The following is a 14450-nucleotide window of genomic DNA, read 5'->3' as shown; positions in this document are numbered from 1 at the left end:
ATCCTTGGGCAAGATACTGAACCCCAGGTTCCTCCAGATGTATTCTTTGGATACAGACCTGGACACAGACTTTTTGATCTGCTGCCCTCTGGCAGACGGTACAGAAGCCTGCGGACCAGGACCACCCGACACAGGAACAGTTTCTTTCCCCTCGCCATCTCCCTTCTAAACAGTTGACCTGTCTCACTGCTCCCACTGCCAGACTGCAACTGCACCTTATGTACATTCTGTAGTATTCATTCCACCTCATTTCATTTCTGTATTTTATGTATGTAAGTTTAGATTGGTTATTTATAGTTGGTTTACACAGCTTTGTGTATGTATGTGTATGCATGTGTAATGTATATATAGACACATGTGTGTGTGTGTGTGTGTGTGTGTGTGTGTGTGTGTGTGTGTGTGTGTGTGTGTGTGTGTGTTTTACATTGCGGTGCTTGAGAGCCACCATCTACCGGAACCAAATTCCTTGTATGTGTCTGCACATATACTTGGCCAATAAACACGATTCTGATTCTGATATGAATGCTAAGTCATAAGTGTTTAGGCATAGAAAAAAGCACTTCTATGAATGTTCATGTAAATGGGTGAGGCTTATAGTAAGTAAAAAAGCAATTTGAGTCCATATATGCTCCTGTTACATTTTCTTTTAAAACAAGATGGCAGCAGCAAAATGAGACTAAGCAGCCCACAAACCAACAAGCTGCTTCAAAGTGCATGCGCACGTCTTTTACTTACAGTGCTTGATTTCATCTGGTTTTCCACCCTGGTGTTACATGAAAACATTTACCTTTTAGATTATACTCTAGTATCAAAATTTATTCTGGAATTTAAGAACAGGAAATGAGGCCACAGGATCCATTCAGCATCAGATCTAATTAAATCATATCCTTTTATCAGCACAAAGGGTTCAAAAGTCAATTAAATGTTCAAATTTAAACACTTTGGGGGTAAGGGGTTCTTGATTTGGGCAAAAAATTACAAGCTGCTAACTGGGCCTTGGAGTTAATTATTCTTTCAACTGCTGTCTCGAAAATCAAAAATTAACCTCATATGTTAAACCAAAATGCACAGGATTTCCTTCATTTTCTCAGAAAATGATGTAAACAGGAACAATTTTATCTCAGCCATACAAACTCTGCCCTTTAACAATCATCTTGTCATGTGAAAAAAAAACTTGCAGTATGCAAAGTGAGTTTTTACAGTAGCCTTAGTGTTGAGCATATTTCATTAAGGACCTGGTAGCTGTGACATTCTGGGTTTGAGTCAGTGCTACAGTAAAATCTGCAACTCATCCGATTCTGTGCTGATGAAATACTGATATGTTAAAAAAAAATACCATAAAAGTACCACAAGGTCTACTAAATAATTTAAGGGCAAGGGTTTTTAATCATTATAGGCAGTTATTTCAACCGTCTGGCCACGTTTCGCCCTCAGTGTCTGCCATAGCCATCAATGCTCCTGGGAGATAAACTAATTTGCATAAGGAAATAGATATAATTAAGGTAAATGATGCTCTGATTGATGGGCAGAGGATTAAAACTGGAAGAAATGGTTATAAAATAAATGAAAATGATGACATTTTTGTTAGAGATAAGCATTTGAACAGTTATTTTACACGTAGATTTGAAACCTTTTGTAAGAGAATGTGTTTTGATGATGGTTCCAGTTCATTGTGCGATCACTAATAGAGTGCCTGGTGCGTCGGTTTTTCCCTACCAGGGCGGCAGAATTTGCATAGATAATAGCACGTTTTGAGTGCAGCCTGGTGTGCAGGCTCATTTGGGAACCACTTACATGGATGACACAATTCAGTGGTGCCTGGCTATCTCTGCAGGGACAGCACAGCACAGCACACCGCTCCTCCAGTTCTCTGTTAGAGAGCTCAGGCTGAGGTCCTCCGACTGAGGACAACACGCCATTTTCACACTCAGCTTCACCCTAATATTTTCTGAGAAAAACAACAGAAAAGCCTGGAATATAATTTGTTGTTGCCTGGAGTGAACCCTACTACATTGTCAATATCTCTGCACTATTTCCGTCTGGGTAGCCAGTTATTTAAGGCAATGTCTGTTGCCAGGCAACAAGACTAAGGGCAGTACTGTGTAATGGGAACACAGAAGAAGAGGACAGATCCCCCCAGCAAAAGAGCTGTCGAGCCATTCCAGCTCCAACTCAACCTACACCAGCCAACGCCCACGTCACCAACCACCATTATACCAGTAAATGTCACAGAATACAGCTGCACCTCGCAACAGCCTCTTCGGTGCCGCTGCTATCGCTGCCACACAGGTGATGCTGCAGTTACACAGGGACTGAAATTACGAGTGCGTCTGCATCATGAAAGGTGACAAGGCACGTCACGTGCTGTTGGATTCTACTGTAAAAATGTGCCTATTTATTCACTGAATAAAGGAATTCATTGCAGTGAGGTCTGCTCTAGCAATTCTTTGGACTGCACAGATTAGTGAGTGTGGGTTAATGATTAACGGGAATCATAAAATTGAGGAAGATTTGAATTGGTTTTGGCCTGAAGTGACTATAGAAACCAATCCAGTCCACTTCCTTTCATTTTTAAGGCTCTATCTGTGTAACAGCACAGTCATAAAACTATAAAAAATATCATTCATGTACACATACTCCGTGCCGAGATCATATGAAAATACAAACAGGCAGTGCATGCTATATCACTGCAGGACGAACTCAGGGATGAATAATGTCTTTTTAAATCAGTGCTCCCGAAGACATTAAAAGAAGCACTTTTCAGTGATGGACGATCAAATCCAATTCAATCTTGAGCTCAAGTCAAGTGATTCAGAAACCCTTCCGACATCTTTTTAAAATCACCAGATCATGAGTTAAATTCCGCAGCGTGTCAAGTGACGCATTTTTGTTGTTATCACGCACGTGTTTCTTACCATTGGGTTTCCAGGTGAATCAGCAGTGGTGGTGGTGTTGGTGACAGTGTTGGACGGCATCATTGAGTCTTATGAGCTTATGGGTAATGTCTGATGATGGGTAGTGTAGATATGGACGTTTCACGTTAAAAGGAAGAAAAGTTTAAAAGAAAATAAAGCAATGACGGATGATCCCCTCTTCTTCCTGCTCTCCTGGAAGTTGAAAGAAGAAAAGCAATGGTAAGATTGTTCAGCAAGTTTGTCTTTAATGTGTTGATTCTTTAGTTCCATGCAGACTAGATAATCCAGTGACATATTTTATGTATCTTCTCTAAAATGAAGTTGTTTTACCCCCCAGCATCAGCTTTCTCTTTGCTGAGTACACGTCATGTAGCTATAGGACCCTCACAGGCTTCTATAGATACTGTATGGCCACTATAGCCTACAGGCCCCTTTACGCCACATGAATGTGTGTTGTGCAGTAGACGACATGGGTGCATCGTGCGCCCATACAGCCTGAAAATAAAGAGCGCGATGCTCCAAACTAAGCGCAAAAATACTTGTATTTTTGTGGGTATATTTTTCAAAATTCATTAATATTTCATTTCCATCGTGAGACTCTGGGTTAAAGTTACTCCAGCGGTCTGCCTAACGCGCAAAGCGAAGCCACAGTTACACTGTTTTGCACTCGTGGAAATTTACAACAACAACAAAAAAAAAAAAAACCCTAAACCTATATTCATACAGGATGTGTTGAATCTAAGGGCTAAAAGGAGACTGATGACACTCGGTTGTGATTTATTTAAAACATGCTGTATGTAAAACACACTACCGGATTTACGTCCTCGCTCGTGAAAAATAAATGTAGGCAACAACCAGAACGTGTTAATGTTGAAAAATAATTTATTATAAGGCCACACAGGCGTTCAGTGTCACCGCATTTCCATGCCATCAGCCTGCAATCAGGCCACACGCTTACACCATACTACGATCGACTGATGTGCATATATTATTCAACCGGCTATGCGTTAAAAATTGCAAAGTTTTAGACGTCTTTTTACAGCAGGGGAAGTCTGCAATATGACCCAGGGGATTGTGGATCTTTTACAGGCCACGGACACTGAAGGATAACCCCCCCGTTATTTCCTTTAATGAGGCCACAGCTTTGAGAAGCCGCGATGCTGGTTCCGTGCTCCAAACCCGGTCAAGTTCACATCTCGACGTCCAATCAGCACATCTGCAAAAAGCGAACCCTAAATCGCTATTTCCCCATTTCCATCGAGCGCCTTCCGGTCGTTCACGTTTTTTGTTCACATAAAGGTTACCCTTCCTGCGTGGTTGCTAGTGGCGGGTTAAACAAATTTACATGCGTGAGTCACTGTGTGTCATTACCCGGTTTTCCCAAGTCCCAGGCCTGACCCTTTTTGTCTCGCTTGCTCCCGGAGCCTCCTTCCTCTTCTCTCCCCGTCCTCCACCTCCCCAGCCGGCCAGCTCTCTTCCAGATGCGCCGCTCTGACTGCAGGGGCCTGAAGTGTGCCTGCTTTTCTCTGGGTCCTAGAAACAGTCATATATCGTGGACTCAACACATTTGCAAATATCTACATTTTTGCACGATATTAGGGCTGGGTATCGTCGCTGATTTCTATAATCGATTAGATTCCGATTCACAAGGTCCCGATTCGATTTGATTTGAATCGGGGAAATTTTGCCTCAGACAGTCAGAAATATTATAATTCTGATCATTTATCAGTACTGACACGTCTGAGACTTCATCAGAGGTGTAAGCATCACAGCAGGTGCCTTTGTGTCAAAGTAACAGGATAAAACACATTAAAAAAAACATGAAGGAGATTTTCCATGGCATGGTTCAGATAAACACCTTAAAAATAATTTCTTCTGTACTAAAAAGCAGAAATTAGGCTTTCTCAATTTTGGGGGGAAAAAAAACAGTGACAGACAGCACTGTACACAGCGATAGACTGGTGCTTAATAAGCAAGAAAATATTGCAGAAAACTGAGATTTAAAATCACACTTCCTGCACATCTCTCTCTCTCTGACAGTGTAGTTCAAGAATAGTTTCCCATCTTATCGTGGTGGAAGCAAAACAGCAAAAATAAGAGTAATTAATGACCATATTTATCAACTTTAAAGCGTAGTTTGATCTTCTTTTGCTGCTGGTTCAGTGAATTTTGGTCAGAGTGACGAAACCTGCACCATCAAAATCTATGAGGTGTCAGCTTTCTGCCTCGAGTCTGCGCTTTGTGTTTACGTCTTTGTGTGGAATCCATTTATCTGCTCTCATTTGCTGTTTTAGCTGTTTGGTGGTTGTTAAAATGAAAGCTTTAACCTGAGATTCTGGCGTTTCTGGCATTATTCAAGCTAAAATCACTTTTAATAGGAAAATCGATAATTGAAACCCAGCCCTACTCCATATGTATCCCCCGAACATTTGGGATGCCTTCATTTGTTTATTTTGAGTATTTACCAAAGCTATTATAATTAACTAAACAAAAATTTGGGGAATGCGTCTATTGAGATTTGTGTACATTGTAATGTTTACATGACTGTGAATCCCCCCCGGACAATAAATGAAACTAAACTGAATTGAATTGAAAACAAACACTCAAAGTGAAATTTAAAAAAAAACCTCAATTGGAAATGCAAGTCTTTGATAACTCTGGCCTTTACCTTATACTCTAACATGAGACCGGTAAAGGGGAATCCTGTATAACAAAGATAATTCAGGCTGGGACTCATGCTACCACACTGTGTGCACTGAAGACCACAAGGCTGCAGGGATGCCTCTATAACTTTATTTACAGGTCTACGCATTATTGCACAATTGGAACAATACTATGCTGAGTTTCTAAACTGATTTTACACCAGAGACATTTTAATGGCCCAGATGTCCCCTAAGTGCTGCTCTGGTTGGCCCCAGTGATGTGACCTTAGGGTAAAAATAAGCAGTAAACCAATCCACATTTTCACCACTGCCCCTTAGAGAGTCTCTGCATGCCTGTGCCAAATGACAATATGCACTTGCAGTCATAACCAGTCCTGAGCGGTTTTGTCCTTTATGTGTGTGTGCAGTCCCCATCTCCTTTTCTGCTCATTGCATATTTGAAAGATTGTCCAAATCTCACATGTCAAAAACCTGATGAACCTGATCATTTAAAGCTAACACCAGCAGCTGTTGAAAGGCCATGCATGTAAAAGCGACACACTGGGAAAATATGCAAGATAAGTTCTTAAATGTGTGAAAATGCACAAATACTAAGTTGAGAAAAATGAAACAACCAAGCATGCAAGCCGTTTCCTGTTTAAAAATGATTGTTGCATTTTTAGATTTGGCACTGAAACACACAAAGGCTTGAACTTGTTCAAATTAGTATTATGTGTAATACAAAATAATGACAAAACACACACACACAGGAACCTGGAGAGACTTCCTAGTTTTTATTTTGTTTCTTTTATGGGCCCCCTGGTGGCTGTGGGGCCCCAAGCAGCCATGTAATTAGCTGATGCCTGAAGCCAGCTTTGGGGTCTGGTGAAGTAACACTTGTGTCATCTATACCTATTTTAATTAAACTGCAATGTGTGTTTTACTTCTTGACGCTGGTGTAGACTTTTTCTTTTAATGCCCCACTTTTTTTTTTTTTACATATTTATGGATTGTAACATTCCCTGTGCAGTCTGTTCATATAGTTTGTGTAAGTGCAGATGTGTGAGACCCTTCAAATTTCTCATAAATGTGCTTTTGTTAGATTTAGACATTTATGACTCCTTTTTCATTCTTTTTTTGTCCTAGATTTCTTATTCTGTACACTAATTGGTACCTGCGATGCTTCGTCTCTGGTATCTAATCAGGGATGGGAGGACAACAGTATCCTTCAATCCTTTCTTGGTCAAACCAACAGTTTTAGAGAAGCAGACAGTTCAACTGGCGAAACGCAGTTGGGACTAATAAAATGTTCAAAGTTTCACTGTGATGCCTGTAAGCGCTGGAGTGGAGGCTGCGACAAATCAAAAGTAATTTCTGTGAAAAAAGTTTGGTACGTTTCCTGTAAAATAAAGTTTACTTACACAAAGACAATTTAAAGTCATTTACATTATGCATTAATACATAATAATAATATAATAATAAAAAGGCTTTTAAATGCAAATTACAAGAACAGAACATCAAACAAAAGGAAATAAAAATAAGTTTAGAGATGTAAGAGTAGGATAATTCATGATGAGCGTTTAAGGCTCAGCTGAAGGAGGAAGGAGAAGGAAGTACACAATATAAAAGGTATTAACATTTAGTATCTGAGATCTTTGCTCGGTTTTACTCAGTAACTTCTAAGTCCTTGTTTAATTTGCCCCCTGGGAACAGTTAGCATCCTTTATATGGCAGTAAAGAGTCACATTAGTAGGATTTATTAAGATGGCAAAACAACACATTAAAAGAGAAGCTGGACAAAGGTCTGAGTTTAAAAAACAAAAAAAACCCACAAAAAAAACAGTGCAAAGGTCTAAGCCAAACCCTAAATATCCAGTCATTCTAGATTCACTTTATTTCAAATGCATTTTAAATTAAATAAGCAAAAATACATGCAGTATATCAAAATGTTTGGGACTATAGTCCACATAGAATTCTTCATCTGTCTGTGGTTTTATCATTTTCATTTTATTACCTCACTATTGCAAACAACCATCTATCGGAGTCACTCAATGCCAGATTCCAGGAAGGCTAAATGTTCACCAAACAAATCCCTTTGGGGCAGCTTGAAGGCTTTTCAGGGGCAATGAGGAAGAGAGGACATGTGTGCATAGCAGGCGGATGTGGTTCACTGATGTGGAAGTAGCAATGGCTCCTCTTTCTCATTGAATCAGTGGGACTGAGTGGTTCATCTGAGGACAGCAGCAGCAAGACGATGGCACATGACCTACAGACATAAGCAGCGTGCTGCTGGCTGGTGGACACCCTTTGCCTATTCGTGGAAACCCCAAGAGGAGGCTACTGAGAGGTCACAGTGTCCCGACCTCATGTCAGCTTCATAGCTTTTGATATGATCTACGCCTTAAGTATCGGGAAAAAGGCCACACTCTTTTTGATTTAGAGTTTGCTGGGCTTCATTTTTTTGCTGGGTTATTCTGTTTCTCTGCTTCTTGTTTAAAAGAAGATGCAGAAAAGGTGGTCGCACACAAAAGATTCAAATCAGGGGTACTCACACGTTCTTGTGTCTGCAACTTGGAAATACTTGTGTAAGGTTGGAGAAACAAACAGTAACTGAGATGTAAAGAAAATAGTCTGTTAAACAAGTAAAATATGGATGGATGGATATTACACTGTAGACTTACCTATATTAACAAAGGATGAAATACTCATGAGACAGCAAGTGATGATTTGTCCTTAAATACACGTTGGAGTAAACGTTTTTTCTAATCTACTCTGCATGAATGAAGTGCATATTAAATAAAAGGGATGTGATCAACATTACTTGCAAAGTTTCTCTGTTTCCTTGAACTCTATACTTCCTGTATTAAGTGAAATACATGTTAAAATAGCATAACAGCATGTGTCTTGACCACTAATGTGTTAAAATAAAGGAAGTAAAACTTTAAATGTGTAACAATGATCTCATTTACAAGTGTGAACATCAAACTAGACAAAAAAAGCAATCAAAGAAACCCAGCTCAACATTTGCACTGCAACAAACTTGCAAGTACATTTCAGGATTCAAAAGCAGTTATCTTAATGTTTCTATGTTGCAATTAAACCTAAGACTTTTACTGCCCCTATTCTTTTAATTGGCATTATTAGTAGTGATGCTGGAAAAAGTAGTCTAATTAAAAATAATAATACTGCTATGTAAAATTCAGCAATGAAACGCTAACTAAAATTACTAAATGAGATTTTTGTAAGAAATTTTACTATAAATTAGTAGTGATGAGAGTTGCTATGAATGATGCTTCTATTATGCGTGAATTGTAGCCTCAGTTTCCTGTTCTTAGCTGACATGAGTGGCACCCTGTGTGGTTTTCTGCTGCTGTAACCCATCTGCTTCTAGGTAAGACATGCTGTATGCAAATTTCTGCATACCTCAGTTGCAACGAGTGGTTACTTGAGCTACTGTTGCTTTACTGTCACCTCAAAGCAGTCTGGCCTTTCTCCTCTGACCTCTGGCATCAACAAGGCATTTTCTCCCAGAAAACTGCCACCCACTGGATATTTTCACTTTTTCTGACCATTCTCTGTAAACCCTAGAGATGGTTGTGTGAGAAAAAGACGGCACGCCAGCAGTTTCTGAAATACTCAAACCAGCCTGGCAACAACAACCAAGTCACCTAAATCGCTTCAGTTTGAACTTCAGCACGTCATCTTGACTATGTGTACATGCATAAATGCATTAAGTTGCTGCCATGTGATTGGCTCATTAGAGATGCATGTTAATGAGCATTTGCCAGTGAGTACATGTTACTTGCCACCACTCATAGCTGATGTATGCATCCAGTGATGATTAATAAAAAACACGTGACCAGCCGCAGCCATATTTTAAATCTTTTTAATATATCTCACATTTGATTTATTTACAAAAGACAGTGGCTTTGTGACATAAAACTCTGTTTTGTAAAATCAACATGAGAAACAATGGGTACCAGAAGCATAACCATACAGAACACATACATAGATAAATAACATCAGGGGAGCGTTGTCGCCGAGGTTGTCCTCGTTACACATTGTCTCTCTGCAAACATTAAAAGGATCACGATGTATGCACCTCTGTGTGACCAGCTATGTTATAATTGTATTACCCCGAGTTAGGTCTGACAGGGTATATACATACAGTATTGCCTCTGCGTTGGTTAAAATGACATCACTGACTCTCTATCAGTAGATCTGGAATGTGTGTGTGGTTTTTTTAATTATCTTTTTTTCTGAAATATTTAATATGAGTTTGTTTTTGTTTGTTTGTTTTTCCCAGCGGATGAAATCATTAAATACGAACATCTTCAGGCATTCTGTGAATAAACTATGAGCAACAACGTACTAATGCAGATATACTTTGATATATACCTGGAATTTGACACACAATGTCTGCAAACAGTTTGGCACAAATGTAAAGGCTGAGCATGAGTAAGTTTCCCCCAGAACATAATAAATAAATAAAATCAAAAGCTAAAACTGACATAAAGGCTGACAGTATTTGCTGAATGGTTACTTTGTACAGCACTCTACAGAACAGCTACAGGCACGAACTGAAAGAACAAACGGAAAGCTCAGTTTTGCACCGGAATGCATGGTTGAAATGACAGGGAAGACAGTAACTCGCTAAATTTTTACCTCTGCATTTTTGTAATTTTGGGACCTTTGACGCCGGATGAACATTTTGACAGCAGGGGTCCCAGAATTGTAATTTACGGCACCTGCTATATATTATATTTGGGCAATTATACAAGTGAATCCTTATTCCAACAAAATCATTACAATAACTATACTCCACTAATATTGTAAACCATAATAACAGTAATGACAACGCAGAGCAGAAAAGAGAACTTAATGAAAAACATCACATTAAGAACAACAATAACAGAGGAGTGTCTTTTTGTTGTTTTTCTTGACACAGTGTAACAGGTTGTTCAAACCCTATACTTAGCTTATAGCACAGGCTTAATTTACAAATCTCAAAGCAAAAAAAAAAAAATGTAAATAAATAGATCACACTTTTTGTAGTTCAACTGAGGCAGACTTTACTCTGCGCTTCTTTCTGGGACTGAACACATCCCTCCTAAACTGCTCACCAACGTTTACCAATCAAGCATTTACTTAAAAACCCGACATTGCCTGTTTTCATTTGAGATGAATGGGTACTCAGAAGGACAAAACAGTGAGCTAGACAAAAATGTCAAATTAACTGAGACTCGCTCTACTAGTGACGTAGGATAAACTTCCTTTCATGTTAACAGCTGCCTCCTTAACAGGCGGATCACTCTGCTTTTCCACAAAAAGTACAAATTCACACACAGACAATCTATATTCAACGACATGCTTCACTGAAATCTCCTCTTCTTCAAATCCAAATCCTTTACAGCACAATTAATTGCTGTCTGTTATTCTTCACTGATTACTTGAATAGTTTCTTTCTTAAATAAAACAAACTTGACTTGGTAAAATGTGAAACTATTTTGGGAAACTTCAACAAAACCAGTGACCACAACTAAGTCAAAGAACTTAAACAGTGGATATAATGTGCACTATTCTGCAGTTAAATCCTCCATCTTCAATTAACACTGGTCTTAGTTTGTGGCAAAAGATTTCTTCATGTTACCATCACATTTCACCTAAATTACCTCTGCAGTCCCTGAGCACCTACCTTCATTGCACATACACATTGTCAATATTCTCGAAATAACTAAAGCTATTAAAACATTATCTACTTGCTCACTAAAACCTTAAATCCTCAAATTTTGTAACTCAAAACTAAAAGTCAGTGCCTAATTCATTACTATTTAACATCCTGAGGTGCTTCTCTATACTTTAAACCAGTGTTTCCCAATGTTTTGAAGCCACGGCACATATTTCCCATTAGAAAAATCACACGACACACCACCAAACAAAAATGTCACAAAAAAGCATATTGATAATTTTTCCCCGCCACCGGGCATAGCGATATTGGTTTGGTTTGTCCCCAGTATACCTTTCTTGCTTTCTTCTGACCACTACTCATGCTAGGGCAACCCATTTAATTAGAGCAGGTAGTTGTACTGCCCTCTAGTGGAACAGAATGTAATAGTTCTGCTAGTCGCTTAGAGTAATAATCGGGTGGAAACAGATAATCTTCCACGGCACACCTGATCATTTCTCACGGCGCACCTATGTGCCGCGGCACAGTGGTTGGGAAACACTGCTTTAAACAATAAATACTGAGGCTACCAGCTAGTCAGTGTCATTTGCAAGGAGGCACCATGCTGTGCTGAGCGGTACAATGCCCTTCAGGTGGTTCAGTTTTCACTGGGAGGAAACAAGGCTCGGCTCATTATTGTGTATAGAGCAGCCCCTCGGTTTGTAAGCGCACAGCCCTCTTTATTTGCAAGGGTTTGCTCACTGAGAGCACATTAGCAGCAGAATAGTATAGACTCAGCGAGTGTGTTTACATGCTCCTGATATTCTGGAAACAACAGAGGTAATAGTTCCATGCTATTCCTTATTCATTCCAAGATTTTTTTGAAATGATTAAAGGAAAAATTCAGCCTTCTGGGGACTACATCTGCTTGCTTTCTTGCCAAAAGGAGAAAATCAAAATCAGTGTCACATGTGTACTCTGGTCTGGAAGATAAATGCAGAACAACTGCAATCCTTGCAATCGCCATGGTCGCTAAAAGGTTGCCATGGTCACCAGCAGTTTGCATGAAAGACTTGTCTGCAAACATTTGCAAACTACTCACCAAGCTGTAGCGAAACTGTTTATAGTAAAACAGAAACCAGAAAAATGGGGAACTTTTGCCATCAAAGTAAAAGTCTTTTGAAATGTGTTGGTTGCAGACGATAAGGAAACTTTGATTTTTTTTTCTCACACTTTTCACAGCGTCACTGTTGCTTGCAGACAAATTACCATCTTCAGTGCAAACTACAGGTAGCCAGATAAAGGTTTTTGATGCATCACCTTATGTGCAACTAGTTTCGGCTAGCAACCAGGGGCTCATTGACTGGTTTCTAGACCTGTGTGACTCAGACCTAAGCCAGTATTGTTGGCTAGAAGCGGGCGCTCAACAGCTAACTTGGTTATGCTTGCTTTTAAATATTCGTTTAAAGAAAAATAGAAACAACAACCAAATACCAAACAATCTGGTGATTTTATTTTATTTTTCCCAGACAAAGCTAAGTTAGCCATTTCCCAGGGAAAAAAAATTCCCTGAGACAGACCCGCTAACCCTCCTCCAGCTTTTATACTAGATTAATCTAATTTTGTCCCAGCTCAATCCTTTCATAGCACTACGAGAAAGGAAATGAAATATTCCTTAATATGAAGCTTTTCTCCAGGCTGTGACTAGAGCATAGAGCGTCTTTGCTATTGGAGACTAGAGTGGCAGAATACAGATGTGCAGGTAAACACACTCAGCATGAATTCTGAGGCAGGACACTTCTGACACTCCAGCTGTCATCATAAACCCACGAAGAGCTGGCATAGTGTGGTACAGTACCTTTATCAAGACACGAGTGCAACGTCATGCAAAAAATATCAAAACAGAAAAAAAAGAAATGCTAGTGCTAATCATACAAAAAGCAATGACAGGGAACATGTGGTGACAGCAGGTCGCCTTCATGTCGGGGCATTCCCAAGGTCATGTGTGTACAGAATCTTATATACAGAATGATCTGCTGCGGTGGAACAGTTGAGAGAGAAAGCACAGCAAGCCATTCCTTAGCAGTCATGAGGGAAATCATTGGGTAATTACAGCATTTTTGTTTACAGGACAACATACATACTTGCTAATTATACACATCTTGCTACCAGCAAGGTGTGAAGAAACTTTTTTTTTTTTTTTCACATAGTGAAATCCTGTTAGATTACAGCATGCATTACTCTACGTGCTAATGCCAGGGGGGTTGTTGTTGTTATTGTTGCTGATTCTTCCCAGTTAATGACTGTATGTCCTTACAGGATGGGATGGTGTTCTCTTTCCCTCAGTGCTTCTGTAATCTCACTGTGCCTGGATACACAAACAGAAGAGCTTGTTGACAGCCCGAAGAGTCTAGATGAATTAGTTAAAAAAAAAAAGAGAAAAAAAAAGTCGTGGCAATGCGCCACAGTGCATCGCTGCTTTTGGATGGAGTGTGGCAGAAGGAGCCCAGTTCGAAGAGCCAAACAAGTATATTTTTCTTGGCTGATAAAGGTGCCGTGCAAATATTTAGTTGGAGCCAATCATTCAAATCCAACAAATGAAGAAACAACACAGTCATTGTCATCAAAAGCTGCTGTTTCTCCATTTGCAGGGAGCACTTGTACTTCAGGAAACTTGTTTCTCAAGTCGACTGCAACTGTTATGGAGTAAGAAACAGTTGTGTTTGCAGTAATTTTATATTTTCCTGTCAAATTTTGATTGATTTTATGTTGCAACAGTGCACACCATCAACCTAAATTATTTGCTAACATCTGACTTATCTGACAGCCTTAATGAATGTGAGTTTACTATCTTCTTATCTATGAAACACAAGGTGACTGAATAAATATTGTACTTGTACAAGACAGTTAACAATCATCCCACTGTCTCCTTTAAGCATACATACAACTACTCCTGTATGTATTTAATAATGTGATATAATTATAATTCCTACTTTTGGTCTTCACTCTGCTTCAGCTGAAAAAAGAAACCAAATATTGCATATTTTGATCCTGGCCAATCGTTATAATTACTATTACTAGACTCACCTCTGTCTCCACCATTCCTCATATTGGTCTCCTCATCCTCTCCGCCATCGTCCACTTTAAAAAACAAAAACTAAATTTCAGTGACAGCAGTTTCTTATGTAAATACTTGGGCACAAAAGGCTGCAATAGCAGAAAATGCAA

The 14450-nt window shown here is 39.4% G+C and overlaps 2 protein-coding genes across 7 annotated transcripts in view; both read right to left on the bottom strand.

The window, feature by feature from the left end:
- LOC116310324 (DNA (cytosine-5)-methyltransferase 3A-like) overlaps positions 1–4423 on the bottom strand; it is a 44118-nt gene extending 39695 nt beyond the window's left edge. For all 4 annotated transcript variants that reach the window (XM_039603759.1, XM_031727088.2, XM_039603760.1 and 1 more), the window contains exons 1-2: positions 4287–4423; positions 2916–3107 (exon numbers count right to left, since the gene is read on the bottom strand). In XM_039603759.1, coding sequence (XP_039459693.1) covers positions 2916–2978 — 63 coding nt within the window. In that variant the 5' untranslated portion in view covers positions 2979–3107; positions 4287–4423. The remainder of the gene's footprint in view (positions 1–2915; positions 3108–4286) is intronic.
- A 5004-nt stretch (positions 4424–9427) lies between these two features.
- Positions 9428–14450, bottom strand: part of dtnbb (dystrobrevin, beta b) — a 36996-nt gene continuing 31973 nt past the window's right edge. For all 3 annotated transcript variants that reach the window (XM_031727080.2, XM_031727081.2, XM_031727082.2), the window contains 2 exons: positions 14310–14363; positions 9428–13590 (listed from right to left, as the gene is read on the bottom strand). In XM_031727080.2, the coding sequence (XP_031582940.1) occupies positions 13565–13590; positions 14310–14363 (80 nt within the window). In that variant the 3' untranslated portion in view covers positions 9428–13564. The remainder of the gene's footprint in view (positions 13591–14309; positions 14364–14450) is intronic.

This window comes from Oreochromis aureus, linkage group 19, assembly GCF_013358895.1.
Source record: "Oreochromis aureus strain Israel breed Guangdong linkage group 19, ZZ_aureus, whole genome shotgun sequence".
Taxonomy (NCBI): Eukaryota; Metazoa; Chordata; class Actinopteri; order Cichliformes; family Cichlidae; genus Oreochromis; species Oreochromis aureus.
Note: the sequence above shows the minus strand (reverse complement) of the source record. Positions and strands in the feature narration are given on the sequence as shown.